This window comes from Crotalus tigris, unplaced genomic scaffold, assembly GCF_016545835.1.
Source record: "Crotalus tigris isolate CLP2741 ecotype Arizona unplaced genomic scaffold, ASM1654583v1 scf7180000017628.32516253702:7417878, whole genome shotgun sequence".
In the NCBI taxonomy this organism is placed as follows: Eukaryota; Metazoa; Chordata; class Lepidosauria; order Squamata; family Viperidae; genus Crotalus; species Crotalus tigris.
Window position 1 is genome coordinate 4,508,481 of NW_024096523.1, and position 14,233 is coordinate 4,522,713.

Below are 14,233 nucleotides of genomic sequence, written 5' to 3' on the forward strand. Positions count from 1 at the left end.
GATAATAAATTGATTATAGATTAGATAAACGATAACTAGACTATAGATTAAGATAGATAGATAGATTAGAATAAGATAGATAGATAGATAGATAGATAGATAGATAGATAGATAGATAGATAGATAATTATTTTATTCTTTATACCTGTCTTGCAGATATCATCGGCCTTGAGGATTTAAAAAAAGAAATTAAAAAAAAGAAAAACAGCAAGAAGCACGATCAATCACTGGAGGAGAAGCGAACTAGCCATGTTTATCATTTCCTTTCTCAGAAGTTGAAGAGGAATCTTGAGGCTTGTTTGAGATTAGCCTCGTTCATATAACTAGAAGAAAAGTTTCTCTTCACCAAGAAATGGGCCAGGGATGGGAACGCCCTTGTCCCAAAGTTAGCATTTCATTGAAAGGAAATTTGTCACAAGTGCCACGAGATCACACAGCGGGGCAAGTCACAATCGAAAGCATTATACCTCAGATATATGGCAATACAAACAGATGATGCCCCTTGGTTCCTTGTCTTCTGCCTAATTCTGAACAGTTTAATATCCCTGACTCAAAGGAAAGCGAGACTGTCGGAGCAGACGTGAGAAGCGTGCACATACTTACATTATGCTGTACCCAGAAGAAACTTTTAACTGACACATTACTGGAGATTTGGGAAAGGTGCTTAGGGGCTTTTTTTTTTTTTGAGTTACTAATTTGCAGAATCACTACTGACCAATCATATGTTGTCTAGCAGAAGAATGGTTGAGCTCTAACATGGTATATGCTGCATCTTGGGGGGGGGGGAACATTTTTTTAAAAAAAAATGGAGGGCAAGAAGCTCCCTTCGTCACTCAAATTTGTTATAAAGCTAAGAGACCGAATTTTCTGTGGGGAAGGGATGCACCTTTAGGCCTGTTTAACAGGAACTGCAAAGCCTGAAATGAGTTGCCTTTAAGAAGCAGATTATGTGGAATATACTGTATTTTTGAAAATCGCGGCTTCTTTTTTTTTTAAAGCAACTTCCTGAAATTAATATGGAACTTGCCTTTTCTTAGATTTGTAGCAAAACGTACTGAAACGTAATGTTCTACAAAGGGCTTAAACCCAACTTTTAAGGAAAGAAAAGATGGCATAGCATTAATAGATTTTTATGGAATGGTTCTGAGTGGTATCGCCACATCTGAGATGCATGTCCTATGACGCTGGAGTGAGGAGATGGGGGGGGGGAATCCAAAGGGGGAATTGGGACATGTATTAGATGTTGGTTCTGTGTTTGAGGATTGGTTTGGTGGCACATCTCTTCACACATCTGTAAAAGGTCACACAACATAGAAGCTTATAGATGCATGTAAGCTGGAAGCTGATACTGCTGTGCTTCCTCAAGCTGGAAGAAGACCTTTTTTTTTTTTTTTGCTGCTACTTTTGCAACTACACACCTTTCTTCGAGGATGACCCAGACACAAGAGGAAGGATTCAGATATCTTAAAAACATTGTGCAGTCAGTTGGGTCCAGTCTTCTTGAATAAACCCCTTTTTAGTTCTGACTGATTTCGGTGGCGATTAAGGGCAGTAGGTAGCTTAGCCTGGATCCAGGCTCTTCTTATCTTCTTTCTCTCTAAGAAATGGTCCTCCTGTGGGTGAGTCTGGGGGAATGCAAGGCATGGCAAGCTTGCCTTCACACCCCCTACGCTCATTCCAGCCGATGCCAGTTGCCTTCCTGGTGTTCCTGTGAAGGGAGGAAAATGGGGCCTTGTCTTTGTCAGGAGCAGTTTTTCCTTACAATGTAAGGAGAAAAGATTTTGATGTGGATTGTGGGATAAGTGCCAGTGTACTCTTGTTCTGAGCAATTTTTTTCATGATGTATAAAATCTCTATTAAGGAAATCATTGTGTTGTCTTCCTATCAACAAGATTGTATGAAATAAATTTTTTTTTTAGGAAAAAAACCATCTTCTTGCCTTTCGTTCTGTTTCTTCTTCCCCACCCTAGCGCATATAATTTTTTAATGAGTAACAACAGGGGTGTTTATTTGTAGATTTATTTGAGACTGATTGAGTATCTATCTCTGCAGGTAGATAGGAAATGGGATTATGCATATTTCAATCATTTCTATTGAAATACTTGCAATCTCTGTTTCAATATCCAAGGGCCTTTTTGTGTTCCCAATAATACCCATGTGCTCTGTTTTCGTGTTCTTCAAAACCTCATCATATTCTTAATGAAGTGCCCGATGATTTACGGTAGATGTTAACAAAAAAATCTACAACATTTTAACTGGCTTCTGCAGGCAAGGTTCTTGAAGTTGTGAACATAATTACTTCACTGAATTTGTTAATGAACTACCAAACGCACATTCAAAGGATTGAGGGGTGGGTGGGATTCAAATATGTGAATAACCGGTTCTCTGTGTGGATGCCGCTTCCGGAAGTCCATTCTGGGCCTGGGCAACAAAAAATTAGCTATCGGTTCTGCCGAAGTGGTGCGAACCGGCTGAATCCCACCATTGGAGGGATACAATAGGGTTGGTGTAAAACACAATTGCTTAGTTTAGGCATGATTTATTGCATGAACTTTTTGGTGTATTGTGCTAAATCAATTGTTTCTCAACCGTAGCAACTTCTTGTGTGGATTTCAAATCCCAGAATTCCCAGCACTCTGGGGAATACAGGGAGTTGAAATCCAGACATTTTAAACTTCCAGGGTTGAGAAACACTGCTGTGAATTATGGCTTGTGCTTAATGTATTGCTTGCACATAAAAGGAATACCATGACGAATATATATATGCATGTATTGTGTAAGCCAAACCATTTGGGGCTTAATTTAAAAATTCCATGGTGAAGCCTATGCTCTCACAGTACATTGGGGGATGTTGAAGCTGCTAATTTGATGCTAGCTTCTTACCTACATTTAATTTCTTTTAGATTGGGCATGGCATGGAGCCCTGGACAGGTAGTGATGCGGCCCCAAAAGATTGCAAACTTTTAATGTTGTTATGTGATTTTTTTAACTGATATTTATGTACATTAATTATATATTTTATATGTGGCCCAAGACAATTCCTCTTCACTCAGTGGGGACCAGGCAAGTCAAAAGATTGGACATGTCTGTTTTAAATGGAATGTTGGTAGAAGTAAAAAAAAAAAAAATCAACCAAAATCACTTCCAAGGTGAATATGTTTACTGGTCAGTCTTCAGATATGTTGGTAGAATCTCTTTGAAGTTTCACTCCTTGATCTAAACAGGTCAAGCAATCCATTATCTCTTAACACAGTGGTTCTCAACCTGTGGGTCGGGACCCCATTTGGGGTCGAATTCCATTTCACGGGGGTCGCCAAATGACGCAGTCTGCCATTTCCCCCCCCCCCCTTTTCCTTAGCTGTGCTACTCCCTTTTATTCTATTGGCTTTTGAAAGCCAATAGAATAGACTCTCTTGAATAGAGTCTAATACTATTGGCTTTCAAAAGTCAATAGGAATTGTCCAGGCTGTCTCTGCCCTGCTGAGCCCGCCAAAAGTCCCATTCTGCAAATGAAGGCGAGCTGTCTGGAAGTTTCCACCCCTCCCTGCTGAGCAATTACTAAAAATGTAAGTAAAAGAGGGCCAGGGGTGGGAGGTGGGAGGCTGGCGGGCGCAGGGAGGGTTGCTGGCGCGCATGGGGCCCGGCGGGTGCCTTACCTCCCTTGGGCTGGGCCAGCCAGTGGTTGGCCTGCGCCGTCTCTGCCATTTGCCAGCTACGCCTTGGCTGGCGCAGGGGGCAGCATCATGCATGTGTGGCGCTCCCAGGCAGGGAAAGTCCTCGACTTACGACCGGTTGGGTAGTCCTTGACTTACGACCGGTTGGGGGTCGCGGCATTAAAAAGGTTGAGAACCACTGTCTTAACACTAAAACTTTCAGCCACTTCTAGGAGATAGACAGACAGACAGACAGACAGACAGACAAACAGAGGTGAACAGATAGACAGACCTTTATTGTCATTTTTACTATGGGCACATTGGCACACATTAAAAATAAAATTTATTTGTTTGTTCTCAAAAGTGTATATATATCGGAAAGGTTGGTTTCGGAAGCCAATGCTACTAGTAACAGCTGCAATGAATTCCAGGTCAGCTGGCAAATTGATTTATTGAATACATGAGTTTTTATACAGTTTTACACCATTCTGTAATCTGGAGGCTTAACTTTGTGTATTTGTTATTTGACTTTGGCTGGCATGTTTCACGAAGGCTATTAACGGGTGTAACGTGTCAGCTTCTCTGACTTAAGCTGGTTAAACAGATGTAATTAATTTTACCTCTTTATCTCTAGCCCGTCTAGTCCACAAGTCTTAAAGTTGCCACGGTTGGAGACCCCTGGTCTAGAGCCCGTGGAAAGCTATTTCTGTAAATTAACAGGCTGCATTCATTGTTTTTGCTTTTGCAACAACTAGAGCCACTCAGATGGAACATTATTGCTTTTTCTTTAAACTGAAGCCCAGGCCAGTCTGCTGCAGGCTATTTATCTGATAGCTTCGAGTGAGAGAAAAAAACAAAACAAAATACAGAGATGGTGTTACTTTTTATTTTTTGCTGCTTGAGCAATTTTCTTTGGCTTTTCTATGTCTTGGAAGACTTTTGTTATAAATGGGGCTTTTCCCGGGGATGTGTGTGTGTGCATTTTTGTCCTACAGAATGAAACTATGACTGAATCTGGATGTTCTGCTTTGGATATTACGAAGCCTCCTCCCAGAATGTAACAAGGAAAACAGATAATTCCATAAAGAGGGTGTGTAGTGATGATGATGATGATAATAATAATAATGTTGGAAGGGATCTTGGAGGTCATCTAGTCCAACCCCCATTCAGGCAGGAAACCTTATACCAGGAGTCGGGTATGCTGGCTGAGGAATTCTGGGAGTTGAAGTCCACAAGTCATAAAAGGGCCAAGTTTGAAGACCCCTGCCTTATACCATTTCAGACAAACGTCTGTCCAGTCTCTTCTTTAAAACTCCAGAGTTGGAGCATTCACCTCTTCTGGAGGCAGATTGTCCCACTGGTTAATAGTTCTAATCATCTTAGTGTCTAGATTGAAGTATAGTCCAATACAAAGATAGATTGGGGAAAACCTTATTTTTGAGGTTTGAAAAATAGACCCTTGCATTCTAAAACAATCAAGAAAAAGTACATTATATTCTTCTAGCAATTCGATAGAAAATCTGAGAAAAACTAGAGGGAAACATCCTTTCTTGTTAGGAGGGCTGCTAGCCTTTGGTCAGTAGGGGGCATGCTTGCAATCGCAGCGTTTCCGCCTTGTTTTCTCTGGGAATCTCGTTTCATCTTCGAGATTTTGGGCTCATCCCCGTCCGGATAATCCCCTGCCACTACTTCGCGCATGCGTATTGTTGCTCAAAGAGATGTCCTTTGTAGAAAACGTGCGGTTTCCAATTGCGCGCAGTGGCATTTTCCGTCTGGCAAGCAATAAAGCAATAAACAAGACAGCTTCAAGGAATGAAAACCGATGCAGGAGGACGCAAGCCTCTCCTGCTTGGGTGGCTTTGGCTATTATATTTTGTCCCGCTGCCTTGAGGCGCCGCATGAGAACCGGAAGCGAAGGTTGCGTGAAACAGTCCATCGAATCTCATTGGCTTTCAATTGATCACCTTCCGTAGGATTTCTCCGGCGCATGCGATATTTGCTTTTCCCGGCATCCTCAGCGAACTATAAGTATGAGCGTCGGCGCTTTCTCCAGCATGAGGACGGAGAATCCGCGAATGAGTTTTGGTCGTCTTCCTGCCCAATTAGACTAAGTCTGACAAAGTAGCCACGCCTCCTGCTGTGTCCTCCATTTCCCAGACACGACTTAGTGTGCAGCCCATCAGGGCACGATTGTGTTGGCTCCTTTATCAGACTTCTGGGCAGGTTGTATAAATTTCCTTTTTCCCTTCGTGGATTCTTCATCTCGTTTTCAGCGCTGGGATCAGTGCTGACTCAATTGCCCATTAATTAGCCTTTCCCCCTTTTAGCTAAAACAAAAAAAATCAATTCATCAGCTATTTGGACAATTCCTAAACAAAAATCAGTCAAGGGATCGTGGGCTCAACGTTCCCGCAAGAAACGGAGAGTTCTTGTTTACTCAGTCGCGGACCTGACAAGCAAGCGCTGGCTGCAAATCAGCTGTGAATTGAGCTACCGCTGCGGGCTTGTTGTTCGGCACAGCTTGCGAGCCCCAGGGATCTCTCTTTCATTGTTTAACCTTGTAGGGGAACAGGAGGAAGGACAGAGGGTCACAGCTGAGCCTCAGACCCAAGAACTCCCCTGCGCTCCCGGTTTCGGCGCGCGGCCGCCATTTTGGACACGGGGCCGGCGCAGCCTGGCAAGTTTAAACTTGCCGTTTTCCAGGCAGCAAGAGATCATTAAATCCAGCAACAGGGAAACTAGCCTTAGATCCATGGGAGGCTCACCAGCTGAGCCTCGGACACAAGGACCCCTTTGTTCTCGGATCAGCTTGGGGCCGCCATTTTGAAAACGCGGCAGCACAGACTCGTCCCTTTTCAAATTTGCCGCCTCGGCTGGAAGCCAGCTGATCGCCTAGCTCCAACACAGAGGCACTAGATTCCCCTTTAAATAGAATTGATTCAACCATCCAGCATCATGAACGATTACTGATGACAATATGCAACATTAATTATTTGAGTACACCATTATTAATCAGGTGATTAATTAAAATAAATAAATATTAATTAAACTAAATTTAGTGGATTAATTAATCAGAGCTAATCAGGTAAGCAATGAATTAGATCATCTGCTGCTAATAACAGCGACCTGGTGTCGGCGCTCGCCATATTAGTGGTTTTGGCCGCCCCGTCTGCCAAATCAGTGCGCTCTCAGGCATTACAGAAGGCCATCTGGAGCAGTTGGTGTGAGAGACCCACCGGTCCAGCGTCCACCACTGTGTAGAGCAGTTACTGGCCCTGCCAGTACCTGGGTTCAAATCCATACCCAGCGCTCGGCTCCCAGACCTCAGGGATGATGGCAGACAGTGCGGTACAGGAAGCGCCCGGCACCCCCGTTCTTTGGCACGTGGTGGAAGGAGGTGCGTGAAACAGTCCATCGAATCTCATTGGCTTTCGATTGATCACCTTCCGTAGAATTTCTCCGGCGCATGCGATATTTGCTTTTCCCGGCATCCTCAGCGAACTATAAATAGGAGCGTCGGGGCGTTTTCGTTCTTTCTTTGGCACGTGGTGGAAGGTGGTGAGTCTAGGTCAGTGGTAGCTCTGGCTAAATAGGGCGGTTGTGGCAGTGGCTTACTTGATGTTTTAGTAACAAAAAACATTAATTAGTGTTGCACGTTCAGATTTATTAATGTATTTATTAACTTTATCTCCCGACCCATAGCGGTTCTGGGCGGCTTTAGATATTAGTGCATCAATAGCAACAATTGCAGTGGCCGTTAGAAATTGCATAAAGAAGACTTGACCTTATAAGAGAAATCGTTTATTTTTAATCAAGGTAATTTAAAGGAGTGTTTTGAAAAAGGGCAAAGTGAATCTTACACAGATTTATGCACTTCAGCCTTTGTCTGCCCATCCCCGAATTATTATTAAAAGATATTCCCCCCCCCTTCCCGTGCAGAAGTGATGCAAAATAGATGATTGTCTGTTGAATATTTATTTTATTTGAATTGGCTCTAAGTCTTTTTAGAGGGAATAAAGGAAGGTTCTGTGAAGAATTATTCGAAATACAGTCGGGTTGGGAATAGGGAAAGTTTACTGTTTATTGAAGCTTCAGTAATCTACCTAATTAATTAATGGTGACCTTAAAGTGAGTTGGGTTATTTTCTTCACTCGTGTGCCTCCTTGATAAAGAGAATAGTTCCTTTATTCTGAAAGTTTGCTTGAAGTTGAGCTTTAATGTGCTCAGAAGTTTTAGTAGTTAAGCATTCATGTGCATGGCTGGATCATGGGTTATGTTGAATTGTGACTTTTTGAGTCATTATTTATAGAATCAGTTATAATTGTCTCTAGGTGTGCACATTTTAAGCATATACTATAGTTCCCAAAGCTGCATGGCTGTATCTAAATGTGTTATGACATTGTTTCCAGAATCATTTCTAGTACTATGTGCATTGCTTGGCACCAATGCTAGTTGTATTCATTTCTAATGTAAGTTTTATTGCAGGCAAGAACCTTATTGGTTCCTGTTTGATGCTCCTGAAAATGCCCCTTAACTCAAAGATGAACACTTCGAAGCACAAAGGTATTAATAAACTTTCCCTTTTTATTTTTTAAGTTTTGATGCACAGCTTTTAAACTCAGCAATTCTGCTTATTTTTTTGAAAAAAATTTCAATTAGATTTGCTCAGAGTTAATGTACTTGTGTATGAATAATTAAGCAGCAATATAGTTTCGATTAACTAATGTAGGCATTGGAAGAAGACCAAGATTTAAGTCGTTCTAACAGATATTGCTTGATTACAATTCTGTTTTTTACAGTATAGCCATGGTTATCCCTAAAATGTGTAATATTGAGGTATTTTGAGTCATTAAAAAGGGAAGAAATAGGAAATTTTTTAGGTTATCCAGATTGTAAAGCTTAATTAAGATAAATGTATCTTCCTTAGTTTAGGAGCAAGGGCATTCTTCCCTTGAATAAATAATTGCCCATAGTTCTAATTAAATTCATGTAAATGTAGGGATGTATTCAACATGATTGGTTCCAACAAGGATACCTGGAGAGATGGCACTCTCTCATCTCTGTCCCTGTGGCGTATGGGAGCGTAGGCTTCTGTCCTATGACGTATGGTCCCCTTCCACACTGTTGGAGAACAAATTGGATCTTCCATGTCCGCAGCCTGCATATTCCTACTGCTTCTCTGAGTCTTTGGGCTGTGACAGAGGAGATAAACCATGCAGGAAACATACTTGATAAAGCAAAAATGGCTTTCCAAGCAAACACAAACATGTCTGGCTACATTACTTTTGGGATACTTGGAATTTTGTGTATGTACTCTGATGTGGTTGTGGGGTAGGTGTTGGTTGGAATTCCCTTGAAGAATGGTGGTATAAAAGAAATTGGGGGAAAAGTACAGACCTGTTGCAGTTAAACCTTTGTCACCCACTCTGCTTTCTTTTCCATGCAGGCAGCCTTCAGGTTTGGTTGAACTTTGCTAATGATGGAACATCCTGTCCATCCTATGGCACTTGATAACATCCCCCTATTTGCCATTCTGACCATTTTCAGATCATGGACAATGTTTGATGCTGTGAATATAATCTGGTTCAAAAGCAGAAGGTATGGGCTTTCCTGGGCTCTTTTAGATGTACACAGGCAGTTTGGCATCCCTTGGGGGTCTATAGGTAACAAGAGGTCACTGTTAACATACATTTTCAGCAATAGAACTTTAGCTCTATATTGTTTTCTTAAGTGTCATAGCAGGCCTCTAGCATGAATTGCCTGATCTTTTATTTCAGGTGTGTTGAAAGACTTTAACCAGGAACAAGCCTACAACATAGGCATAGGCTTGCACACCTACATCCTTGCTCCAATACTTAAAACCAAAAAGGGTATGATCTACGGTGCCTTAGATTTGACTGTATCATCCCTTGCTATTCTTGCTGGGAATTCTGATGTAACAATCTGGATCAGTGCCATGTTTTTCTCCTATTAGATTCTTGCAAGTTCTGTAACTGAAGTTGCTTTTGTTGGAAATGTCTACTTGAAATAGCACATGGGGCTTCCCAAAATGCTGATTTCTAGGTGGAGAGGTGACTTTTTAAGACACTGTTGGCCTCCTATTTCTTTTCAGTTTTATCTTGAGCTACAATTATGTGAAATCATGAAGATTAGCCACACTTCCAGCAATGCAGCAATTTGTGGTTCACATAATCCAGCGGGGACACCTGGAGAGGTTGTGCTCTCTCAGCTCTGTCCATGTGGCGTATGGGAGTGTAGGCCTTCAGGCTCTATGACATACGGTCCCTTTCCACACTGCTGGAAAGCAAGTTGGACCTCCGTGGTCTGCAGCCTGCATATTCCTATTGCTTCTCTGAGTCTCTGGACTGTGACAGAGGAGATAAACCATGCAGGAGACATTCTGCTTGCATCCTTAGTGCCTGTCATTTCTGCATATTCAGATGGAACTTTCAAAAAACCGTGAAGGAGACACAGACTTTATAGCTCAACCAGGAATGTAGCAAGAGCCACAGATTGAAGATGTTAACATATTTTGTGTTTCTGATTCTGTATTTCAGCAGGCTTGAAAGCCCAGTCAGGAAGATGGCAGTGGCAGCTCATTTTTGAAATGTGTGGGAGAACTATTTTGAGACCCTCCCCCCCCCAGGTAGTTGTGTGATTTTTTTTTTCTCCTGTGTCTCGTTCACATTGTAACCAGCATTTGAGGGGTGGTGGTCTTCAAGGATGTCTAGTAAAAGTTTTTTTCCTCTGCTTATGATCAGAATACAGGTCGTCTGGTTAGTTCTCAACTTATGACACAAAGGGACCAGCATTTCTATTGCTAAATAAGTTTAAATGAGTCGTCCTGCTTCTATTTTTGGCCACATTTGTTAAGAGAATCACTGGTTAAACAAATCCAACTTCCCCTCTCATTGACTTGGCTTGTTCAAAGCATGCTGGTTGCCAAGCACCTGAATTTTTGTCATACGACTTTAGGGATGCTGCAACAGTTGTAACTGAGGACATGAATCATCTTTTTCATTGCTCTTATAACTTTGAACAGTCATTAAACACATGGTTGTAAATGGAGGACTCTGTATATTGCTCCATTGCCCCCCTCTTGGAGAAATGACAGTGGGCTCTGATGTATTCCCCCAACAGGGACACCTGAAGAGGTTTCTCTCTCAGTTCTGTCCATGTGGCGTATGGGAGTGTAGGCCTTCGGGCTCCATGACATACGGTCCCCTTCCACACTGTTGGAGAGCAAGTTGGATCTCCGTGGTCTGCAGCCTGCATATTCCTACTGCTTCTCTGAGTCTCTGGACTGTGACAGAGGAGATAAACCATGCAGGAGACATTCTGCTTACGGTACATCCTTAATGCCTGTCAGTTGTGCATATTCAAATGGAATCTTCAAAAAACCGTGAAGGAGACACAAATTTTATAGCCCAACCAGGAATGTAGCAAGAGCCACAGATTGAAGATGTTAACATATTTTGTGTTTCTGATTCTGTATTTCAGCAGGCTTGAAAGCCCAACCAGGAAGATGGCAATGGCAGCTCATTCTTGAAATGTGTGGAGAAATATTTTGGGACACCCCCCCCCCCAGGTAGTTGTGTGATTTTTTTTTTTTCATCCTGTGTCTCGTTCACATTGTAACCAGCATTTGAGGGGTGGTGGTCTTCAAGGATGTCTAGTGAAAGCTTTTTTTCCTCTGCTTATGATCAGAATACAGGTAGTCTGACAGTTCTCAACTTACGACACAAAGGGACCACGTTTGTTAAGAGAATCACTGGTTAAAACGAATCCAACTTCCCCTCTCATTGACTTGGCTTGTCCAAAGCCAGCTGGGAAGATTGTAGAAGGTGATCACATGATAATGCAACCATTATAAATGCATGCTGGTTGCCAAGCACCTGAATTTTTGTGGTAAGACTTTAGGGATGCTGCAACAGTTGTAACTGAGGACATGAATCATTTTTTTTCATTGCTGTTATAACTTTGAACAGTCATTAAACACATGGTTGTAAATCGAGGACTATCTGTATATTGCTCCATTGCCCCCCTCTTGGAGAAATGACAGTGGGCTCTGATGTATTCCCCCAACAGGGACACCTGGAGAGGTTTCTCTCTCAGCTCTGTCCATGTGGCATATGGGAGTGTAGGCCTTCGGGCTCCATGACATACGGTCCCCTTCCACACTGTTGGAGAGCAAGTTGGATCTCTGGTCTGCAGCCTGCATATTCCTACTGCTTCTCTGAGTCTCTGGACTGTGACAGAGGAGATAAACCATGCAGGAGACATTCTGCTTGCTTCCTTTCCTTGTTCTATGCTTGGGATATCCAGCCTTGGCCATGTTTTAAGACTTGTGGGCTTCAAGTCCCAGAATCTAGGAGTTAAAAGTCTGTAAGTTTTAAAAGTAGCCAAGTGGTAATGTTTCTGGGGTTTCTGGGAGTTGACATTCATCGTTCTTAAAATTGTCAAGGTCGAACACTCTTACTCTATGCTTCACTTCATGTTTTTTTTTTCTTAATATGGGCTTTCTGGATTTTGAACTGGAGAACCTAATTTACAGTTCCTTGCATGTTTTCATAAAATGAAAACAAATGTTAGAATTTTATTTATAAGTTGTCTCAAGTTGTCCAACCAACTCTAGATGAAGTACAATATTTACTGAAAACAGCAATAGACCACAAAATTATATAAATGTATTAGTTAATTGGGATCATATTTTGCATGACCTTTAAGATGAAATTCCTGCTTTTAGTTAATGCAGCTGTTCCCAACCTTTTCTATACCTGTGCCCCTAGAACGCTTCTGATGTATTCTCGCACCCCTTACAAAAGTTTGAAAGAATGGCAACGAATTAAACATGTACACTATAATTTTGAAACTTCTAAACCCAAGTTTTCGCACCCCTCCCCCCTTGAATATCATCTTGTACCCCCGGTTGGGAACCCCTGAGTTAATGGATATTTTTCTGCTGAATTGAATTACTGAGATCTGTAGCTATCAAAAATCTAGTTCCAGACTCTTAAAATATGCTCATTTTTGTTTGCTTTTCCTTGTCAGGTTATTTTAAAAGAAAATACTGAAAGCATGAATTGTTCTCAGTATTGCTGAGGAAGAGAAACTACTTGGACAAGCTTGGAGAAATAAAAGTGTTAGATGAAGCTGCATCCGATAGAAGGCCGGCAGTAATGAACCAGCCAGAGCACAGAACAACTCAAAGCAATGCAAGATTGGAAGTTGAGGAGAGACCTGGCCCATAGAATGGCCAAGAGTTAGACACAGCTGAATGGATAACATCATCAATTTTTATGCAGCGCAGACTACAGCAGCAATTATAGTGCGGGTTATAGAACAAAACTGCATCTGCGATTAAACAGTACAAACTTGAGTTATTTGATTTTTCTTAGCTTGCTGTGAGAACTTTATTTTGTAAATAATGTAAGCAATAGTGGCAAATATCTGTAGCTTGGGTGTAGGATGAGGGTGAAGGTTCAATTAGGGCAGGGCTCTGCAACCTTGACAACTTTCAAGACTTTTGGAGTTCAGCTGAAGTCCACAAGTCTTAAAGTTGTCAAGGTTGCAGAGCCCTAGTTTAGGGGATCTCTAAACACTGCTGAAGAGGTTACCTAGTCTGGTAACGAAATGTTCGGAAAGCAACCCACGAGCTCAGAGAACGAACCTTCACCCTCATCATGACATCTATGAACCTACTAATTTGAATCCAGACAAGCTGTGCTTTAACAAACCCTGCTTAGCCAAATTTTGGAGATTCTGCTCGATGCGACTGCCGTGGCTGGGGGGGGATCTTAGCTGAACAAAAAGTGTTAAGAGGAACATAATCCTGAATTCCTCTTCCTTTGTCAGTTCTTTTTATATATTACTGATACTTGATGGGTGTTTTTGTTTTCCCCTCTTAACATTGGTTTATGGCTTTGTAAACCTTTATACATTTACAAAGAAATGTATGTATTAAAGACCAGTACCGTTCATTTTATATGCAAGTCTTCATGTTATTGATTACTTAAGCTATAATTCGTTTTAACACCAATAGTTCTTTCATGTTTTATCATGATCACTGACTTGGCCAAAGTTGAGAATTTATTACCCCAACTTACATGGTACATTTCTGTACATTCTGAGCAACTTGCAGTATTTGAATCAAGGTTAAAACAAAAATTGATCAACTGCATCTTTGCCACCTGATGGGGCACCATTTGAAATAGCCTATTACTGCTCGAAGTGTCATATGTTATAGTTAGCAATCTTTAGTTCGCTTTTTGAGAGAAGCTGGAAGTTCACCTATTAATGGATACTTCAGTTGATATTTTCCTGGCTTGCCACTTAGCATTTGAAACTTTCCTGATCCAGCTGCTTCAAAGGTGCTCTGAAACTTCTTATGCTTCCTCCGTAAAAACAGTGAGCAAAGTGCACAATCTTTTTAAGAATGAGGAAGTGAATTTTTGGAAGTGATAGGATCTGATTAATTGTATTTTTAGCCTACTCTTCAGCAAAGAATTATAAACAAGATTCCTAAGCTTTTTTTTCCCCTGGTGTAGTAACCCTCTAAGATAAGGTGATAGCACCAAATT

At 41.6% G+C, this 14,233-nt stretch overlaps 1 protein-coding gene, 1 long non-coding RNA gene and 4 other non-coding genes across 16 annotated transcripts in view; all 6 read left to right on the forward strand.

Annotated features, from left to right (window-relative positions):
- Positions 1–1,927, forward strand: part of PHACTR4 (phosphatase and actin regulator 4) — a 90,607-nt gene extending 88,680 nt beyond the window's left edge. For all 7 annotated transcript variants that reach the window (XM_039334281.1, XM_039334277.1, XM_039334282.1 and 4 more), the window contains one exon: positions 157–1,927. In XM_039334281.1, coding sequence (XP_039190215.1) covers positions 157–172 — 16 coding nt within the window. In that variant the 3' untranslated portion in view covers positions 173–1,927. The remainder of the gene's footprint in view (positions 1–156) is intronic.
- A 3,006-nt stretch (positions 1,928–4,933) lies between these two features.
- On the forward strand, positions 4,934–13,638 carry LOC120304117. Of its 5 annotated transcripts, none has more exons than XR_005555633.1 (7): positions 4,934–7,221; positions 8,139–8,216; positions 9,100–9,251; positions 10,211–10,299; positions 10,794–11,000; positions 11,154–11,244; positions 12,705–13,638. It is a non-coding gene; the product is annotated as an uncharacterized LOC120304117 (long non-coding RNA). The 5 variants fall into 5 exon arrangements; XR_005555631.1 differs by having other exon boundaries at positions 4,935–7,221; positions 11,154–11,241; XR_005555632.1 differs by lacking the exon at positions 10,794–11,000 and having other exon boundaries at positions 4,945–7,221; positions 10,211–10,302; positions 11,154–11,241.
- Positions 8,676–8,881, forward strand: LOC120304152. The gene has a single exon (XR_005555650.1). It is a non-coding gene; the product is annotated as a small nucleolar RNA SNORA73 family (small nucleolar RNA).
- LOC120304151 lies at positions 9,847–10,054 on the forward strand. Its single transcript, XR_005555649.1, has one exon. It is a non-coding gene; the product is annotated as a small nucleolar RNA SNORA73 family (small nucleolar RNA).
- Positions 10,787–10,992, forward strand: LOC120304150. Its single transcript, XR_005555648.1, has one exon. It is a non-coding gene; the product is annotated as a small nucleolar RNA SNORA73 family (small nucleolar RNA).
- On the forward strand, positions 11,735–11,938 carry LOC120304146. Its single transcript, XR_005555644.1, has one exon. It is a non-coding gene; the product is annotated as a small nucleolar RNA SNORA73 family (small nucleolar RNA).
- Positions 13,639–14,233: the final 595 nt, after the last annotated feature.